Raw genomic sequence first — 21132 nt, forward strand, 5'->3', positions numbered from 1 at the left:
TGGATGCTTTAAGATATTTATTTTTATTTATTTTACTCATTTGTATAGCACCATTAATTCCACAGAGCTTTACAGACATCATTGGCACTGTCACCGATGGGGCTCACAATCTAAGTTCCCTATCAGTATGCAAGTAATTCCTTGCAGATGTTGTCCTTGGTGGGATTTGAACTCAGGGCCCCAGCGCTGCAAGGCTGCAGTGCTAACTGAGCCACAGTGCCACCCCAAGAGATAACGGATGACTGAACTCTTGGGTAGGTAGGGACCTACAGAGACACACAGCTTGATGGACTTCTACCTCACACTTTGCACTGATGAGGGGCAGTACCCCGAAACACACTGGCTGCAAATTGAGATTCTGATTTGGCTTTTATCCTAAGTCATGTGACAAGGCTTGTTAGAGAGTCGATATTGACCCTTAGGATTGCTACTTCCAATAGGTGGCACTAGAGTTCTAGTTCTCTTTCTCTCTGAAGAGACAATTTGCACATTGGTTTTAAAAGGAACTATTTTCACCTTTTGGTTTACTAAATGTTGGATTGGGGGTGGGGTATCTAATTAACCTTTTGTTTGCAGGAGTGAAAGAGGAAACCCTTGGCCGTTTGATTAACATGTGATTGCAGTGCACATTAAATAGTTTGTTTTTGCAGTACTGAATATTTAGGAGTCCATCTACCTAAATTTAGATGATATTTTATTTGACCTCTATTTTTGAGTTTTTCACATTTTTAGTTTTTGGGCGCTTCAGTGCATATTGGGTATTGAAGAATGCATAGGTTAAAGAAATTATTCTAGTGAATGTTTGTTAATGTCTGTCTTTTGTTCTTGGTATAGTTTTGCACCAACACCTGAATAATACATTTCTATCCCATGTACAATATTCCTGTAACCTTGATTTATCAGGCAGGGTTCTTTTGGATTTATTTTAAGATGCTTTAGACACTATTTCCTTTATCTTATTTACCCTCTAGACCCTTTCTGGCTACTTATGACTTTAAGTTTACTGTGGTGTTAATATTTATTGTGCACTAGGGTTTTTTATTAATCCTATTTTGCCTGGTGCTCCATTTATTTATTGATATTTATTGTGGGTTCGGTCTACCTTGTCCCCTCAGGTATTTTTTGTGCAATAATGATCTATGTCTTTTATCATTTAAAAAAATTTATTAATAAATTTGTTATTTTAATCTTTACTTTAGTTCTCTTTGTTTGGTCGGCTGGTTAATTTCAGTCCTGACCATTTGGGTTAGTATAGTGATTTGAAGTGCCAATAATTGTTACTCAAAATAGGACAGTTCCTTGTGTAACTATATTGGTGCTTTTGGCAGTGTGGACAGGTGCCAAGTCCTGCTGGAGAATTAAATTTCCATCTCCAAAAAGCTTGTTGGCAGAAGGAAGCATGAAGTGCTTTAAAATGTCCTGGTAGACGGCTGCGCTGACATTGGTCTTGATAAAACACAGTGGACCTACACCAGCAGATGACATGGCTCCCCAAACCATCACTGATTGTGGAAACTTCACACTAGACCTTGGAAATCAAGGTCCCAGAGTCTGGAGGAAGAGTGGAGAGACAGATAATCCAAGCTGCTGGAGGTCTAGTGTGAAGTTTCCACAGTCAGTGATGGTTTGGGGAGCCATGTCATATGCTGGTATAGGTCCACTGTGTTTTATCAAAACCAAAGTCAGCGCAGCCGTCTACCAGGACATTTTAAAGCACTTCATGCTTCATTCTGCCAACAAGCTTTTTGGAGATGGAAATGTCAGTCTACAGCAGGATTTGGCCCCTGTGCACACTGCCAAACGTACCAATACCTGGTTTACAAACAATAGTATCACTGTGCTTGATTGGCAGCAAACTCTCCTGACCTTAACCCCATAGAGAATCTATGGGGTATTGTCAAGAGGAAGATGAGAGACACCAGACCCAGCAATGCAGACGAGCTGAAGGCTGCTATCAAAGCAACCTGGGCTTCCATAACCCCTCAGCAGTGCCACAGGCTGATCGCCTCCATGCCACGTCGCTTTGATGTATTGGTTGATGCCAAAGGAGCCCCGACCAAGTACTGAGTGCATTTACTGATCATACATTTCATTAGGCCAACATTTCGGATTTTAAAATCATTTTTTCAAGCTGATGTTATAAAGTATTCTAATTTACTGAGATAATGACTTTTGGGTTTTCATTGGCTGTAAGCCATAATCCTCAACATTAACAGAAATAAACACGTGAAATAGATCACTCTGTGTGTAATGACTCTATATAATATAGGAGTTTCACTTTTTGTACTGAAGAACTGAAATAAATGAACTTTTTGATGATATTCTAATTTTGTGATATACACCTGTGTGTAGATATATATCCTTACTTTCAGGGAGTGTAGCAGATGGTCATTTGTTGTTATCTTCTAGCAAAGGAAAGTAAATGACCAATTATTGACCGGTTATTTGTTGTTAGTAAATGACCGATTTAAGGAGGTTTCTCCCCGAAGATCAAAGCTTTTAGCTGAGATATATTGGATGCTTTAAGATATAAAAGATGACTGAACTCTTGGGGAGGTAGGGACATACAGAGACACACAGCCTGACGGACTTCTACCTTGACAAGCTAATGTATGAAAAATGCTTGTTTTCGATGCACATGTATTTATTTTACTTTATTGCTTTTATGTGTTATTCGAGTGACTGTTTATTTCTTATCTTTTATTACGTAAATTCAGTTTAGTTTCCTCAATTCTCGTGTTAACATTTCTCATTCATTTCACACATAAGCCTGATACTCTGATGAAGAAGCACGCTTTGCTTTGAAACGCATAGGTTTTTGGCCCCAGCTAGGCTCCGTAGCCTTAGCCTGTGACGTCACACGCTGTCAGTGCAGGACAGTGTCGGCCCCCCTCAGCTGTGCATCCAGGACGCTACCGGCCGGAGCTATCCTGCCTCTGCCCAGCTCTCTTCTTTACTTGCACCCCAGTCAGCCAGCTCATTCACTTCATCCTCCCAGCTTCTCACCTGCTTATCCAGCATTTCTGTGGATCATTCACTGTGATCAGCACAGCACCTTCATTCAGCAGAGCTAGGGTAAGTTTGTATAAGTCCTTTACCGTTCATCAGTGTATCTTGCTGTGGTAGATTTTTATCTCTTGCGTGCTTTGAGTATCGGGCTTATGTGTGAAAGGCAGGACTTTCACTTTTACTTTTACGTTATCATCTTTGAATCGTCCTGTGAGCGCGGTGCCTTTCTCTATTTACTTATTTAACCCTTTTTTGGCAGAACAAGCACAGCTTCAGTCTAGGCACCAGCAGCCCTCCCTTTCTATTGGTAGCGCCGGTGTATATCTGTATAATATTTCTCATTCATCACAATCACTGAATCCGTTACGGAACACTCTTTCATCTTTTCTATGCAAATTCTGAAGTATGAGTTATGGAAAAAATGGAAGTGATGTTATAGAATTTTATTTAAAAAAGTGAGATGGAAGTAGTATATTTACTGGCTGATCAGAAAAAAAAATACCATTTTTATGCTTTCCGTGGCCAGAGGATCTTTTATCAGGCAAGTAATGGCAGACCTGCCAGATGAATGATCCACTATCATTGAAAAACTTGCGTATATGATTCTTCTGGTAAGGTAATAAAGGTGTCACTACAGTAATACTTTTAACTTTTGGACAAAAATGTATTAAAGGGGTTTTCCAGGCTCAGGACAGAGGTTTATAGTCACTGTATGTGACTGCAGATATGTGAACTGCGGTAGGGGCTAGTCGGCGGCCGCGTGGCTGCATGTGCGGGATTTTCTCGAGCCTGGAGAACCCCTTTAGTGTCACATAAGTGTTCTGTAATGCGCATTGTCTGGTATATTGTGACCATCTGACACCGGGTTACAATAAGACATTTCTAAGCTTTTCCTGCTCCTTTCTCTGTTAGTTACAGTCACTGTAATCTGTGAAGCAGAAGAGTAAAAAGTTTTGGAGTTTTTCCAATTGTAAACTTTCTTTTTTCTATATACTTGCAGCACAATGGCGTCAATTAGAGACTTTTTATCTAAAGAGGCTATTGATAAAGCCTTGAGTGCTGTAAAAGGTAAGTGACAGATTCCAAGTGAAGAAATTATACTTGATTTATTGTTTATTATTGTGGTTATTTATGAAGCAAGGGTCAGATGAGCAGAATTTACCTGTGTTGGAATCGGATAGCACCAGGGGTTGGATTATACTATTCTCTTCCATTTTTCAGATGAAGATTGCCCATTCACAATCTTCATCCTTATTATATTAATTCTTTATGAATACTTACTTTTCATGCACTTGTCTGAACCTGATCTTACTGTAATTTCTTTATGTTGTGTAAATTTAGTAAAATAGATTTGAACTAAAGAAAATATACTGTAAATAATTGCCAATTGTTATGATTATTATTCAGCTAGGCTTCAGAAAAGGTTGTGCCTAGGTATAGAGAAAAGCTGTGGGCATTTCTAAGTTTTTTTCACAGGCCCTGATTCATCATTGTCCATGCAATTTTCCTGGAGTAAAATTGGTTCTATTAGTGACATTTATATTTGAGCTTATTGCGCCACTCCAGCCTTTTCTTATTTCAGCGCTGGAGTGGTGCCACTAATCTAAGCTCCCTGACCATAGTCTTACACTTTGTAGCTGCTGTCAGCTGCTTACGGACCACCCCAGTCCCGCGCTGTCATCTTGTGACCGTGTCTACTGACTGACCAGGAGTCAGAGGTAACGGTCACAAGCTCTCGGTGTAAATCTACGAGTCCCTCGTTCTGGCCGCATTCTGACTCTCAGACTTACATTGAGACGTGACTTCCGAAACAGTCAGCAAACACTGGAGCGATCCATGAAGTCAGAAAGTGCTGGAGATTGACTGGAGCGGTGCCTATAACCGATGAAGATGGCGGCTGGTATATATAAAACTAAGAGCAGGGAACTTAGATTAGTGGCAGCGGTCCAGCGCTGCAATAAAAAAAAAGCAACAACCCTGAAGTGATGCCGCAAGGCTACATGGACACATCTATATGAAGTGTTTAGGGTGTGTGCACATGCTGCGGATCCTCAGCGGTTTTGGTCCTGCGGATCCGCAGCAGCTTCTGCTGCGGTGTACAGTACCATTATTACCTATGGAAAACAAAAACCGCAGTGCACACAGTGTGGATTTTTCCGCGCAGATTTGCTGAGGTTTCAAATTTGCAGCATGTCATTTCTTTCTGCGGAATCCTCAGCGGTTTCACACCTTCTCCATTGTAGAGGTGTCATACCGCAGGGGAAAACCGCAGGCTAATCCGGAGATAAACCGCAGGTCTCTTGACCTGCGGATTTACCTGCGGATTTTGCTAAATCAGTGCGGAAAATTCCGCAGGTGAATCTGCAGCGTGTGCACACAGCCTTAGTGTGCTCTCAGTTTTTCTTGCACGGCACACAGACACATTGAGTATATTCTATTCTGATCCTCAAAATCCGATTAGAACAGGACCTGCACTGATTCTCTCGGATTTCGCACTCGGATTCATTTTTTTTGCTCACAAAATAGCAGCGAATACTGTAATACAGAAAAAATCAATCAAAAAAGCAAATCCTTCAATTAGTCTTTGAATAAGCTTCTTATTCATATCAATGTAAAATCAAGCCTATAATCAACAAGTCAGTTCTTGAAGTTTTTCAGCCTGAAAAACAGCCCAAAATTTATTTGAACACTGAATGATAAAAAAATAAGAAAATAAATTATATGCCAAAGCTGCATCAGAATCTATTATGGAAAAAAACTTTTGAAGTGTTTTTTATGTTGACTTTTCAGTCTGAAAATTCCTAGAAAAGAAACAGCATGAACATAACGCTAGTCCAGCTTTTCTAAAAGCTAGAGAGGAACTGTTACAAGAAAGGGCTCACTAGTTGAAGTAGATGCGCTAAAGTCAAACTCCCAGTGGGCACACAGGCCATGTGCATTGGTGCAACAGATGGGTAAGGCATGCAGAACACACACAGGTAACTGGGGGACTGAAAGCCGCAGGTAGCCAGGAGACATCCTGAAGACCACACCCAAGTTTCAGAATTACTGAAGTCCGCTGGTAAACAGGAGACTGAAGATCTGGAAGCAGCAAGCAGATTGGTGGCATCATGTAGACCGCAGACAGGTAGCAGAGAAAACTTCAGTGTAATGGTTCTAAATAACATGGAAACCGTAGGCAGCAAGGAGACATCCTGGAAACCGCTGGCGGACACACAGCAAAGGTCATTGAAGACCAGAAACAGATAGAAGACAGAACTCCGAAGTAATTAGACAGTTCAAATACAATGGAAGCTGCAGGCAGATAGGAGGCACTCTGGAAACTCTAGAAAGAAGCAGTGGTACTGAAAGCCCCAGGTAACTCAAGGACTGGAAACCTCTGGCAGCCAGGAGACATCCTGGATACTGTGAACAGGAACTGTGCACAGGCAAACTAAAAGTCTGCTAGAATGTCTTAATACTAGGACACACGAGCGCCTTGGGAAACATTATATTTGCCTAGCAAGGTCAACACAATGGACCAAAGCCTGATGTGGACCACAAGAAAGTTGAGCAGACTAGGGTGTAGGGAGCAGAACTGAGACCTGTGACAGGTGTGTAACAAGAACGTCCACAATCTGAATTTTATCTCACATAATACAGCTGCAACCATAATTAACCTTCTAAAGTAAAATTTTGGCCAAAAAGGGAACCTGTCACCAGGTTTTTGCTATCTAATCTGAGAGCAGCATGATATAGGAGCAGGGAGCCTGATTCCAGTGATTTGTCACTTACTTGGCTGCTTATTGTAGTTCCAATAAAATCAGTGTTTTATCATCAGAAGATTATCTCTAGAGGACTGTTTTTGTTTCATGCCATGGTCTCCTGCTATGTCATCCACATGCTCTAAATAACCAGAAAGCTGCCAATCAGTGGTCTGGATGGGGTTACACAGAGCATAACATTCCCAAAAAAAGTAATTCTGCTGCAGATAAAACAGGAATTTTATGAAAAAAATTGTACCAAACACTAAGTGATACATTGCTGGAATTATCATCCTTGCCTCTACATGATGGTGCTCTCAAATTACATGGCAAAAGCTGTTTCTGCCTGTGTCTCTTTGCCTTTACTCCCTTCTCTATAGAATTTAACCCCTTCCCGACATTGGACAGGAAGTTTAAGGCTTAGTGTTACAGACTGGGCAGAATTGCACCTGGCTGTATAACCCTCCAAATGTTGATATTAATAAAAATTGCAGCATTTAGAAGGTTGTGAGAAGGAGACTCCCTCTCTCAACTCTTTGCCACCCCCACAATGTGATCATAGTGAGCTGATTGTTGTCACAGCAGCTAAGGGTCAAATAATGACTTCCAGGTCTAAAAAGGAGGGTCTAACAGATGTTTTACCAGTGTGAAACTAACAGTTCTAATGCATTGCAATGCATTAAAAAAGCAATCAAAGACATATATGTTAAAGTCTCACAGAGGGAGTAAGTAAAAAAACTACAAAAAAGTAAAAGAAAAAATAATCAATGCAATTATTCAAATGCCATTGATTTATTAATTCTGCCTTCAAAAGATTGCAATAAGTCTCAGCTCACATTTATCCTGCACTCTACATTGAGCACAGTGCAGGTAGGTAGGTAGCAAATACCTGCCTGTTAGTGCTTGGGCACATTTATTTATATTTTTAAAGTCCCAGATATCCTCTTTAATATTTGTCTATTATATGTCGACTATTGTGTATGTGGCTGTAGATGTCCCATTCACTGTGGATATTGGTCTTGTACTGCGAGGTTATTTATGAACTGTCTTTCCATCTTTATGAATTATCTTGTATTCTATACTATATGTATGAATAAATAGTTACATTTAAGCATGTAACTCCTTTGTTCTCTTTTTTGCAATATTGGTAGTATTTGATGATAGATTTCTTATGTTTCAAGTTTGTACCTAACTGTTTTTAAAAAATAGACTACATGCCATTTTTTTTTTCTTTCCTAATGTTTTAGCAATTCTCAGTATTTATAATACCTATTTTAATTTATTTTCATTTTGATTTTTGCTTTCAGGTCAGTGCCGTTATATTGAATCAAATTATACCTTTGTTGATGAAATTCGTCTTGTGCTTCTTTTTTATTCCTTATTTTCCGTTTTTAGGTAATGATTTGCTCGTGTCCTAAGGCGGGGGTTCATGTATGTGGTGCTCTGATTAGCTAATCATAATGCAGACTGCTGACAGGCCACTGATCCCTCACTGACCTGCTCCCTAGTTTGCATAATGAATATACTAATGTGTGTTTGAAAAAAAAAGCATGTCACTTAATCAAAATGGCGGCACCTGCGTGCTTTCTCTTATCGGTTACTTCCTATTATCTTCCTGTGTTTCAAAGAAAAAAAAAAAATCACCATCAATATGGCGCCGTCAGGTGTGCCTGTGCATTAGCATCTATCATGTTCCGATAGATGCTACTGCACAAGCGCCTTTCATCGGCTCCTTTTTTGCTGCAGTCAAAAAAAAAATTACACTACAACAAAATGGCGCCGGAGGCGGATCTGTAGTAGCATCTATCTCGTATCAAGAGATGCTTCTGTGCAAGCGCCACCGTCAGCGCCATTTTTTGTAGTGTAGATTTTTTTGGCTGCAGCAACAAGGGAGCCTGTGGAAGGCGCTTGTGCTGTAGCATGTATCGGAACACAATAGATTCGAATGCACAGGTGCACCTGACGGCGCCATATTGATGGTGATGTTTTTTCTTTCAGTACATAGTGAACAGTAGCTGTAACCGCACCCCGACACTGACTGTCAGTCGGCTCAGCAGTGCTGACCACTATGCACTGAGCCGTGACTGAAGCCGCTCCGTGCATGCCTCTATATAAACAGGTCATTTACTCCTGGTACCCAGGCTTCCAGTGCTGCAGCTGCTCAGCTCTAGAGTGCTATTACATTACAGATTAACACCAAATCTGCAGACTAACAGCGTCTTTTTTTAACATGATAGATTCCATTTCATTCTAGTCTACCATAGTTATATTACTAAGAATTCTACTTTTTTTTTTTTTTTTTTTTTTTTTTATAAAGACTCTGACTCCTTCCTGCCCATAGAATTCTTCAACGCAATTGGTCTTAAAAAGCAAGTTGGTATAGTCAACAAGATCTTCAATTTCCTGGACAGAAACAAAAGTGGATTCATTGAGGAAGAGGACGCTGAGTAAGGATACAGCTTGAATGCTTTATTCTAAAATATCAGAAGTAGATGATTATATTGCACCATACATAAGTCAGATATTTTCGAAAACTTTTAATAAAGCACCAAATATTCTGAGCCTTCAATTATTGTAACATAGTAACATAGTAACATAGTTATTAAGGTTGAAGGGAGACTTGAAGTCCATCTAGTTCTTTTCAAATAATTTTTTTGGTTTTCAGTCATTAAACAGGGTAAGGGAAGGAAGGGAGGAAAGGGAATGGAAGTAAAGAACCTTGTACAGGTACGGAAAAAATTTAAAACTAGAGAACTCACAAATAGGCATTAAATAGCATATAGCAAATAACAAAAAAGGAAAAGAAAATCGACAATGCTTATTATGGGGTAACATTCTTGGAAGGAGATACGACATCCCGGTACTACAACGGCCATGTTTAGGCCTCAAAATATAATACCTCTTAATAGGTCTATTTGATATGGAAGTCCATCTAGTTCAACCCATATCCTATCCTAACTTGCCCTAACATATTGATCCAGAGGAAGGCAAAAAAAACCCATGTGGCAACAGTAAGCTTCACATTGGGGAAAAAAATTCCTTCCCGACTCCACATACGGCAATCAGACTAGCTCCCTGGATCAACGCAATATTAAGGTAACTAGTGTATATACCCTGTAATATTATACTTTCCAAGAAAGGCATCCAGACCCTTCTTAAATTTTAGTAAGGAATCACTCATTACAACATCATATGGCAGAGATTTCCATAGTCTCACTGCTCTTACAGTAAAGAATCCGCGTCTGTGAGTATGCTTAAACCTTCTTTCCTCCAGACGTAGAGGATGCCCCCTTGTCCCCGTCACAGGTCTAAGAGTAAAAAGATCATTAAAAAGGTCTTGGTATTGTCCCCGCATATATTTATACATTGTAATAAGATCACCCCTAAGCCTTCGATTCTCCAAACTAAATAACCCCAAGTGTAATAACTAGAGTTGAGCGATACCGTCCGATACTTCAAAGTATCGGATCGGAATGGATCGGCCGATCTTTAAAAAAAGTATCGGTATCGCCGATTCCGATACCGGAAGTCCCATTCAAGTCTATGGGACTTCCGGTATCGGAATAAGAAAAACCCTGTTTTTGCCTTGTACAGCCTCTCTGGGGTCTGTACGGGCCTTTCGGGGGGCTGTGCCGGCCTGCCAGGGGGTCTGTGCAGGCTCCGGTGGTCTGTGCCGGCCTGCCGGGGGGCTGTGCCGGCCTGCCGGTGGTCTGTGCAGGCTCCGGTGGGCTGTGCCGGCCTGCCGGGGGGCTGTGCAGGCTTCGGGGGTCTGTGCAGGCATCGTCCGATGGGACTACAAGTCCCATCGGGCGATGCCTGCTACCATGACAGTGACACATTAGCCAATGATGGGACAGTAGTAGTCCCATCATCCGGCTAATGTGTTAAATGTTAAAAAAAAAAAAAAACACTACATACATACTACATGCATGCTACATACATACTACATGCTACATACATACTACATGCTACATACATACTACATGCATGCTACATACATACTACATGCATGCTACATACTACATGCTACATACATACTACATATATACTACATACATACTACATACATGCTACATACATACTGCATGCTACATACATACTACATACATACTGCATGCTACATACATACTACATACATACTACGTGCATGCTACATACATACTACATACATACTACATACATACTACATACATACTACATGCTACATACATACCACATACATACTACATACATACTACATACATACTACATGCATACTACATGCATGCTACATGCATGCTACATGCATGCTACATGCTACATACATACCACATACATACTACATGCATGCTACATACATACTACATATATACTACATGCATGCTACATACATACTGCATGCTACATGCATGCTACATACATACTACATACTACATACATACTACATATATACTACATGCATGCTACATACATACTACATGCTACATACATACCACATACATACTACATGCATGCTACATACATACTACATATATACTACATGCATGCTACATACATACTGCATGCTACATGCATGCTACATACATACTACATACATACTACATGCTACATACATACCACATATATACTACATACATACAATACATTCATACAATACATACATAGACATACAGTACATATAACATAGAGTAACATACTTACCAATACTTGTCACATTGTTCCCCGAAGCCATTGTCTTTTCCGGAATAAATATTAACATAACAAACCACAAAAAATACTCACCCACGATCCGAAGCAGTCCACGAGTGTGTCCCACGACGATCTTGGGTAGAGAACTGCAGCATCAGATGATGCTGCCGTTCTCTACGGGCTGCAGGAATCCAATGACGGAAGGTAGGTATCCTTCCGCACTGTATTCCTCCGCCACTTAAAAAAAAAAAAGTCCCTAGTCTCACTTTATGCCATTGCTGCGTTGGAAATTTTTTTAAGTGTCGGAGGAATACAGTGCGGAAGGATACCTACCTTCCGTCATTGGATTCCTGCAGCCCGTAGAGAACGGCAGCAACAGCTGATGCTGCAGTTCTCTACCCAAGATCGTCGTGGGACACACTCGTGGACTGCTTCGGATCGTGGGTGAGTATTTTTGTGGTTTGTTATGTTAATATTTATTCCGGAAAAGACAATGGCTTCGGGGAACAATGTGACAAGTATTGGTAAGTATGTTACTCTATGTTATATGTACTGTATGTCTATGTATGTATTGTATGAATGTATTGTATGTATGTAGTATATATGTGGTATGTATGTAGCATGTAGTATGTATGTAGTATGTATGTAGCATGCATGTAGCATGCAGTATGTATGTAGCATGCATGTAGTATATATGTAGTATGTATGTAGCATGCATGTAGTATATATGTAGTATGTATGTAGCATGTAGCATGTATGTAGTATGTATGTGGTATGTATGTAGCATGTAGTATGTATGTAGCATGCATGTAGTATGTATGTAGCATGCATGTAGTATGTATGTAGCATGCATGTAGTATGTATGTAGTATGTATGTAGCATGCATGTAGTATGTATGTAGTATGTATGTAGTATGTATGTAGCATGTAGCATGTATGTAGTATGTATGTGGTATGTATGTAGCATGTAGTATGTATGTAGTATGTATGTAGCATGCATGTAGCATGCAGTATGTATGTAGCATGCATGTAGTATATATGTAGTATGTATGTAGCATGCATGTAGTATATATGTAGTATGTATGTAGCATGTAGTATGTATGTAGTATGTATGTGGTATGTATGTGGTATGTATGTAGCATGTAGTATGTATGTAGCATGCATGTAGCATGCATGTAGTATGTATGTAGCATGCATGTAGTATATATGTAGTATGTATGTAGCATGTAGTATGTATGTGGTATGTATGTGGCATGTAGTATGTATGTAGCATGCATGTAGCATGCATGTAGTATGTATGTAGCATGCATGTAGTATGTATGTATGTAGTATGTATGTAGCATGCATGTAGTATGTATGTAGTATGTATGTAGCATGCAGTATGTATGTAGCATGTATGTAGCATGTATGTAGTATGTATGTAGTATATGTGTAGTATGTATGTAGCATGCATGTAGTATATATGTAGTATGTATGTAGCATGTAGTATGTATGTAGCATGCATGTAGTATATATGTAGTATGTATGTAGCATGTAGTATGTATGTAGCATGCATGTAGTATATATGTAGTATGTATGTAGCATGTAGTATGTATGTAGCATGCATGTAGTATATATGTAGTATGTATGTAGCATGTAGTATGTATGTAGTATGTATGTAGTATTTTTTTTTTTTTAACATTTAACACATTAGCCGGATGATGGGACTACTACTGTCCCATCATTGGCTAATGTGTCAATCACTGTCATGGTAGCAGGCATCGCCAGATGGGACTTGTAGTCCCATCGGACGATGCTTGCACAGACCCCCGGACATCAGCACAGCCCCCCGGCAGGCCGGCACAGCCCCCCGGCAGGCCGGTACAGACCCCCACAGGGTGCACAGACCACCGGCAGGCCGGCACAGCCCCCCGGCAGGCCAGTACAGACCCCCACAGGGTGCACAGACCACCGGCAGGCCGGCACAGCCCCCCGGCAGGCCGGTACCGACCCCGGGCAGTCCACACAGCCCCCCGGCAGGCCGGCAGAGACCCCCGGAAGGCCCGAAATGATGGCGCATCATGATGCGCACACACCGCGCATCATGATGACGTCAGGCCGTCAATCAACTTTGAACTTCCGATTCCGAATTCCGATATTGAAAAAATATCGGAAGTCGGTATCGGAATTCCGATACAGCAAGTATCGGCCGATACCCGATACTTGCGGTATCGGAATGCTCAACACTAGTAATAACCTGTCTTGGTATTGCAGACCCCCTAGTTCCCTAATAACCTTGGTCGCTCTTCTCTGCACTCGCTCCAGTTCAGCTATGTCTTTCTTATACACCGGAGACCAGAACTGTACACAATATTCTAAGTGTGGTCGCACTAGTGACTTATATAGAGGTAAAATTATGTTCTCCTCATGAGCATCTATGCCTCTTTTAATGCATCCCATTATTTTATTTGCCTTTGCAGCAGCTGCCTGACACTGGACGCTAAATGTGAGTTTGTCGTCCACCCATACACCCAGGTCTTTTTCAATGACAGTTTTGCCCAGTGTTTTACAATTAAGCACATAATTATACATCTTGTTCGTTCTACCCAAGTGCATGACCTTACATTTATCCCCATTAAAGCTCATTTGCCATTTATCAGCCCAAGCTTCTAGTTTACATAAATCCTCCCGTAATATAAAATTGTCCTCCTCTGTATTGATTACCCTGCAGAGTTTAGTGTCATCTGCAAATATTGAAATTCTACTCTCTATGCCCCCTACAAGGTCATTAATAAATATGTTAAAAAGAAGCGGGCCCAAAACTGACCCCTGTGGTACCCCACTGCTAACTGTGACCCAGTCCGAGTGTGCTCCATTAATAACCACCCTTTGTTTCCTATCCCTGAGCCAGCTCTTAACCCACCTACACATATTTTCCCCTATCCCCATTGTTCTCATTTTATGTATCAACCTTTTGTGTGGCACCGTATCAAAAGCTTTTGAAAAGTCCATGTACACCACGTCCACTGCATTCCCTTGGTCCAGTCCAGAACTTACCCCTTCATAAAAGCTTATCAGATTAGTCTGACAGGAACGGTCCCTTGTAAACCCATGTTGATATTGGGTCATAAGGTTATTCTTCTCCAGATACTCCAGTATAGTATCTCTTAGAAAACCCTCCAGGATTTTACCCACAGTTGAGGTTAAACTTACTGGCCTATAATTTCCAAGTTCAGTTTTTGTCCCCTTTTTAAATATTGGCACCACATTTGCTATACGCCAGTCCTGTGGTACAGACCCTGTTATTATGGAATCTTTAAAGATTAAAAATAATGGTCTATCTATGACTGTGCTTAATTCCTGCAGTACTCGGGGGTGTATCCCATCCGGGCCCGGGGATTTGTCAATTTTAGTGATTTTTAGACGCCGCCGTACTTCCTGCTGGGTTAAGCAGGTGACATTTAACGGAGAATTTTTGTCCCTGATCACGTTATCCATCATGGGATTTTCTTGTGTAAATACTGTTGAAAAAAAGTCATTTAGCATATTGTTTTTTTCCTCATCCTCATCCACCATTTCACCCAGACTATTTTTAAGGGGACCAACACTATCATTTTTTAGCTTCTTACTATTTATGTAGTTAAAGAATATTTTGGGATTATTTTTACTTTCTCTGGCAATGAGTCTCTCCGTCTCAATCTTTGCCGTCTTGATTTGCTTTTTACAGAATTTATTTAATTTTCTGTATTTATTTAATGCCTCATCACTACCTATTTGCTTTAATTCGCTAAATGCTTTATTTTTATCTCTTATTGCGCCCCTTACAGCTCTATTTAGCCATAGTGGTTTCCGCCTGTTTCTAACATGTTTATTCCCATACGGTATATATTGTGCACAGGTCCTATTCAGGATGCTAATAAACGTCTCCCATGTTCTTTGTGTATTTTTATGTCTCAGGATATCGTCCCAGTTAATTGCACCAAGATCATCTCTCATCCGTTGGAAATTTGCTTTCCTGAAGTTTAGTGTCCTTGTAACCCCTCTACTACACATCTTATTAAAGGATACATGAAAACTTATTAATTTGTGATCACAATTACCCAAGTGACCCCCAACCCTTACATTTGATATGCGGTCTGGCCTGTTGGATAATATTAGGTCTAGCAGTGCCCCCCCTCTTGTTGGGTCCTGAACCAGTTGTGAAAGGTAATTGTCTCTCATAGTTGTCAAAAACCTATTACCTTTGCTGGAACTGCAGGTTTCGGTTCCCCAATGTATTTCAGGGTAGTTGAAGTCCCCCATAATAATGACTTCTCCTTGAGTCGCAGCTTCATCTATTTGCTTTATGAGGATATTCTCTGTTGCTTCCATTATTTTTGGACACTTATAACAAACCCCTATCAGTAATTTATTATTTTTCCCCCCTCCCCTTATCTCCACCCACAGGGACTCTACATTTTCATTAGATTCATATATATTATCACGAAGGATGGGTTTTAAGGATGATTTTACATATAAACACACGCCTCCCCCTCGCTTATTTGTTCAGTCATTTCTGAACAGACTATAGCCCTGTAAATTTACCGCCCAGTCATGGCTCTCGTCCAGCCATGTCTCAGATATCCCCACCATGTCATAATTATGTTCCAACAACATTAACTCCAATTCCTCCATTTTGTTGGCGAGGCTTCTGGCATTAGTATACATGCACTTTATGTATCTCTCTGTACCTCTATTCTTTCTTAAATTATTAACTGTTCTAACCCCACCCCCCATGCCACCCCCACCCCCAAATTGTGATATGAAAATATTACGGCCATGTTCACACATTGCATTTTTGCTGCACTTTTTGTGCAAATTTTAAGCTGCATTATGCAGTACCAGCAAAAGTTGTGAGATTTCAGAAATCTCCTGCACACACATTGTTTCTTGTTTCCTGACTGAATTGGAAAACTGCTGTGTTTTAGCAAACTGCAGCATGTCACTTCTTTCAGCATTTTTGCAATGTTTTTTTAAAGCCTTTTTTTCACCCATAGAAAGCAATAAGTGCAAAAATGCAGCAAAAAGTTCAGGTATCAGGTTTTGCAAAAACCTAAGAACGTTGCATCATGTTTTTTGGGGGGCTCTACATTTTACCAGCATGCACAAGAGGCAACAAAAACGCAGCAAAAACACAACATGTGAACATAGCCTAAGACTCACAACACATGTTCTTATTTTCAGAGATTTGCTGCAGAACTTTAGACATGATGCCAGGAAGCTGACTCCTGCTGAGACTGCAGCTTTCATGAAAGCTGGTGACCCTAATAACACGGGCAAAATTTCACCTGCTGGTAAGGAAGGTTTTATTACATAAATTTTATACATGTTTAGGTTCCTGCCTAATGCATTGATAGTATATTCGCTGTAAATAGACGCTGTACCACCTACTTAACTTTGCTATATAAAATACATATGTTGTACAGTGCACATCATTCACACTTGCCAATTTTTAGGGACGACCTTTCAGGATTCTGAGGATTGTGGAGAGTGAAGCACAGTGTTCATTTTTAGTTTTATTTCTTGTGACCATGCCTCAATTTTCCAGGCATAGCACCTCACCAAATCTCATGTTTGCCGGTTACCCACCCCCTGAATTTTGCCAAATTAATTCCAGATGCTCTGCTTCTTAAGAGGTTTCTGCTATGCCCGACAGATTTGCCAACTATTCTGGGAGTTCCGGAGGACTCTCCTTTCTCTTGGAGCATTTTGAATATTCAAGACGAGCTGTAGTATGACTTTTTTTTAACTAAAGGAGTATTCTCAATTGTCTATTGAGCAGCTCAGAGCTATGCAATCTCCTTATGGTTTCCTCAGTTTTTGGTTTCTAGCAGGGCGGGCTCTCCTCCTTGAATGACAGTTCTGGTGAGTGGATCGAGTGCAATCAGATAAAAAAATTGGATTGCACGCTGACCAATGTTAACCTATGAGTCACTGCTAATCTGCAATTTTTTTTCTCAGGTGACTTGGACTGAGAAAATAATTGTGGCATGCTAGGATTGTCCTCGTATCTTGAATGAGACTAGCCAATGCAAGTCAATGGGTGCGAGAAAAAAATAAAAAAAACCTCAGAATGGATCTATACACATAGAATAGATATAGAGATGTCAGTCATATAATTAGTACAGTGCTTGTGTAGCTTACGGTACAGGTATTGTTTTACATACTAAGTTATTTTCTGGTAAAAATGATGTTTATAGCATGGGACAGGGGTAATACACAGAGGTTCCCATGCTCTTAATATCAGCTCATAGCTCTATACTTAGCCTTTACTGGTTATTAAAATGGCAGACTCCTAAAAAAAAAAAATAACGCAGGGTCCCCTATAATTAATAGCCAGCAAAGGCTAGGCAGACTGCTGTGAGCTGGTATTAATAGCTTAGGAAGGAGCCATGTGTATTGGCCCCTCCCCGACTAAAAATACCAGCTCTCAGCAGCTCCAGAAAGGGCGCATCCATAGGATGCACCAAATCTGGCACTCAGCCTCGCTCTTCCCACTTGCTCTGGTACAGTGGCAAGTGGGGTGATAGTTGGAGGGGTTGATGTCACCTTCGTATTGACAGGTGACAGGTGACATCAAGAACAGAGATTAGTAAAGGAGAGGCGTCTATGAGATGCCGCCATTACTATTCCCATAGTGATATTATATAAAAATAGACACCAAGAATAAAGTCCTTTAATTTAAAGAATAACACAGACTCCTTTAATTAATCTAAATTAAACCATACTCGCGTCCTCGCCCAGTCCAGTGAAGCCAATGTCTCCTGTAACATAATTAAAATAATAAACAACAATATTCCTCAACTGTCTGAGAGGATAATTATTCATATGAGATGAACTCCTATGACCTGACATCACAGCGAGCGTGGGAAAGTTCTGACTCTCACAGTGCCATCAGAAACATCATGGGAAAAAGGCCTTTGAAGTTTGTTTTTAGGGTCTGAAGTTTCCATGTTTGGCCTTCAGTTTGGAACAATTTATGTGTAAATGATCCTGTTCAGTATAATGTAAAATAACTTCAATAAGGTGATGGATTTTGTAAAAATTGCTTTGTTCCTAGGGCAATCCCTTTAAAGGGAATATGTTGTGAATTTTTTCAGAAATGGATAAAATTTAATGCATTAATGTTTTAAGATTTTTTTTCAATATTAACTTTTTTAATGGTATAAAAATCATATAAACATTTAACCCCTTAACGACGGGGAAAATTTCCATTTTTGCCTTTTCACTTTTTCCTCCCCTTCTTCTCAGAGCAAGAACTCTTATTTTTCAGTCCACACAGGCATTTGAAATCTTGGATAAGTTGTACTTTTGAATGACACCATTCACTTTTCCACAAAGTGTACTGGAAAATGGGAAAACAATTCAAAGTGGGGAGAAATTCTGATGTTTTTTCTTGGAAATTGGTTTTACGTCATACATTTTGTGGTAAAAATGACTTGGTAATGTGATTTTGCTTATCAGTGCAATTACGGCGATACCAAACATGTCCATTGTTTCTATTATTTTAGTGGTGAAAATAAAAATCAGAAGTTTGCAAAAAATAATTTTTGGGGTTGTGTCGCCATTTTCCGACACCAGTAACACTTGTGTGTTTTGCATTACGAAGCTGTGTGAAAGCTTGTTTTTTGCAGGGTGAGCTGTCATTTTTATTGATGCCATTTTGGGATAGATATAACATTTTGATCTTTTGTTACACATTTTTTGTGGAATTGCAACGATCGAGAAAAGATAATTTGGGCGTTCTTGATTGTTTTCCATTTACGGTGTTTGCCTATCGGGTTAATTATTTTTATTTTTTCATAGATCAGACTTTTCTTTATCTTTATTTTTTATGGGAGGTAAAGGAGAGTGATTTGAATTTTTTTTCCCATTTTTTAAAACATTTTTTTTTTAAATATCCTTTGTACATGTTAGTCCCCTTAGGGTACTTAAGCTGCAATCGCTTTGCATTGCTGTATATAGCAAAAATCACAGTTGAAGTTCGGCCACAGGCAGGGTTTCACAGGAGCTCCGTATTGACAAGCATGGAGGTCTACAGCAGACCCCCTGGTGTTATAGCAATCCAGTAGAGTCCCTCAAATACATCATGGGAACACCGATTTGTGTTTGGAATTATTCCGAATCAACTCACATTACGACTGCAGTAAAAGTGGGTGGGGTCTGCTCACATGTGTCCTATACTGATCCCACTCTAGAATCAAACTTTCCAATGCAAGTGTATGTGCCTGAGAAAATGCTAGACTGCCATCCTGATTGCACCTTAGTGCGGTCTTATTTTAATGCTCAATATATGTAATGGTAATAATACTAATTTTCAAAACTGTTCCATACTTTCAGGTTTCATTAATAGTATTAAATGAATTTATCGAAAGTAAAAAACATACAAATCACAATTCTGTTTCTTCTATTTCAGCTTTCTCTGCAATGGTGCAGGCATCAGATTAACAACACTAAAAAGAGGACAAGAATTTAACCCCTATTGTACTCCTAACAGACAACTTATTAATGGCTTGCAATGATCTGTGCATTTCTGTACTCATGGCATTGATAAATTGATAAAATGTCTGTGTGTAAACTCTTCTTGCAAATATTAAAATATCAACCAATATAAAGGGTTGTCCACTACTTTACATGTTCTATTCATGAAAACTAACTGCAGTAAATAAGCACTTCACTAAATACCTTGCTTTACCAAATACTGCTGTAACATGAGTTGTTCTTCGGGTCACCCGATTTCTGGCCGAGAATCTTCTGGCTTCATGTGATGTCAAGTCAGAGTCTTCCTCAGTTCCAGGCACTGGAAACTGACATATGGGAGGGGATTGCCACACGGGTGGGCCATGGTGCATTCAGAAGAGGTCACTCTGTGTGTGTCAATCCTGCCAGCTCTCCCTGCACGCCCATCACTCCCTGGCATCTGTATGTATACAGCAATATGTGAATATACATGCACACACACTGCTGTATACTCTGTATAATGTATATACACCCTTCTGTATTCCATTTATAATTTGAATATTGTGGCATAAAGTCTGCTATGTGTGTTGGGGGACACTCGGCAGCGTATCAACATAGTCAGGCATGGTTTTTCAGACAAAATAGTCCATACGCTTTATTTTAGCGCCATAAACCGCACTGTAAGCCAGGCTGCACATCACCAGCTTACACATAGTCCATTATTTCATCACATGTGGCTTTACAAAGCATTCACTATTCACACCTAACTCTCTCCAGTCACCGGGTGACCGCACAGTTCAGTAACTGACCATTGTCAATGCACATACCCCATACCCGGGGTTACCTCTCAGGAGCTCCTGCTCCACAGGCTGACTCCTCGTCAGTCCAAGGTCCTCTACAGGACAGCGTCTTTCTCAGTGTGGGGCCATCCCAGGCTCTGCACACACATGTAGCCTGTCCGGGTGCTATTCAGGACGTTCGTCCAACACCCAGGCCACCAGGTCCAAAGTCTCACCAAGTGCTCAAGGAATCCGATCCTTTTCCAAAGATCTTCCAACACAGACCTTCCAGGACCTTGCACCCTGAACCACACACTCTGTCCATGTGACCTGACCTCAGTCACATTATATGGTTGTAACCACCCCCATGGATGGGCGGTGCATGTGTGGTTAGTCAATTCCCGCCCAACTCCCTGACTAACCCTATAAGCCCCCCTTATAAGTAATACACAAACA

General features: G+C 40.3%; 1 protein-coding gene across 2 annotated transcripts; it reads left to right on the forward strand.

Moving 5' to 3' along the window:
* The first annotated feature begins 2782 nt into the window (after positions 1 to 2782).
* On the forward strand, positions 2783 to 20052 carry LOC141047777 (parvalbumin beta-like). 2 transcript variants are annotated; one of them, XM_073543065.1, is made up of 5 exons: positions 2783 to 3075; positions 4010 to 4077; positions 9070 to 9199; positions 16622 to 16731; positions 19854 to 20052. In XM_073543065.1, exons 2-5 carry the CDS (start codon positions 4014 to 4016, stop codon positions 19883 to 19885), a joined length of 336 nt encoding a protein of 111 aa, XP_073399166.1. In that variant the 5' UTR covers positions 2783 to 3075; positions 4010 to 4013; the 3' UTR covers positions 19886 to 20052. The 2 variants fall into 2 exon arrangements, with proteins under 2 accessions (XP_073399166.1, XP_073399167.1); XM_073543066.1 differs by lacking the exons at positions 2783 to 3075; positions 4010 to 4077 and adding an exon at positions 8063 to 8147.
* Positions 20053 to 21132: the final 1080 nt, after the last annotated feature.

The sequence above is a fragment of the Dendrobates tinctorius genome, unplaced genomic scaffold (genome assembly GCF_039654945.1).
Source record: "Dendrobates tinctorius isolate UK_male_01 unplaced genomic scaffold, ASM3965494v1 ptg000129l, whole genome shotgun sequence".
Taxonomy (NCBI): domain Eukaryota; kingdom Metazoa; phylum Chordata; class Amphibia; order Anura; family Dendrobatidae; genus Dendrobates; species Dendrobates tinctorius.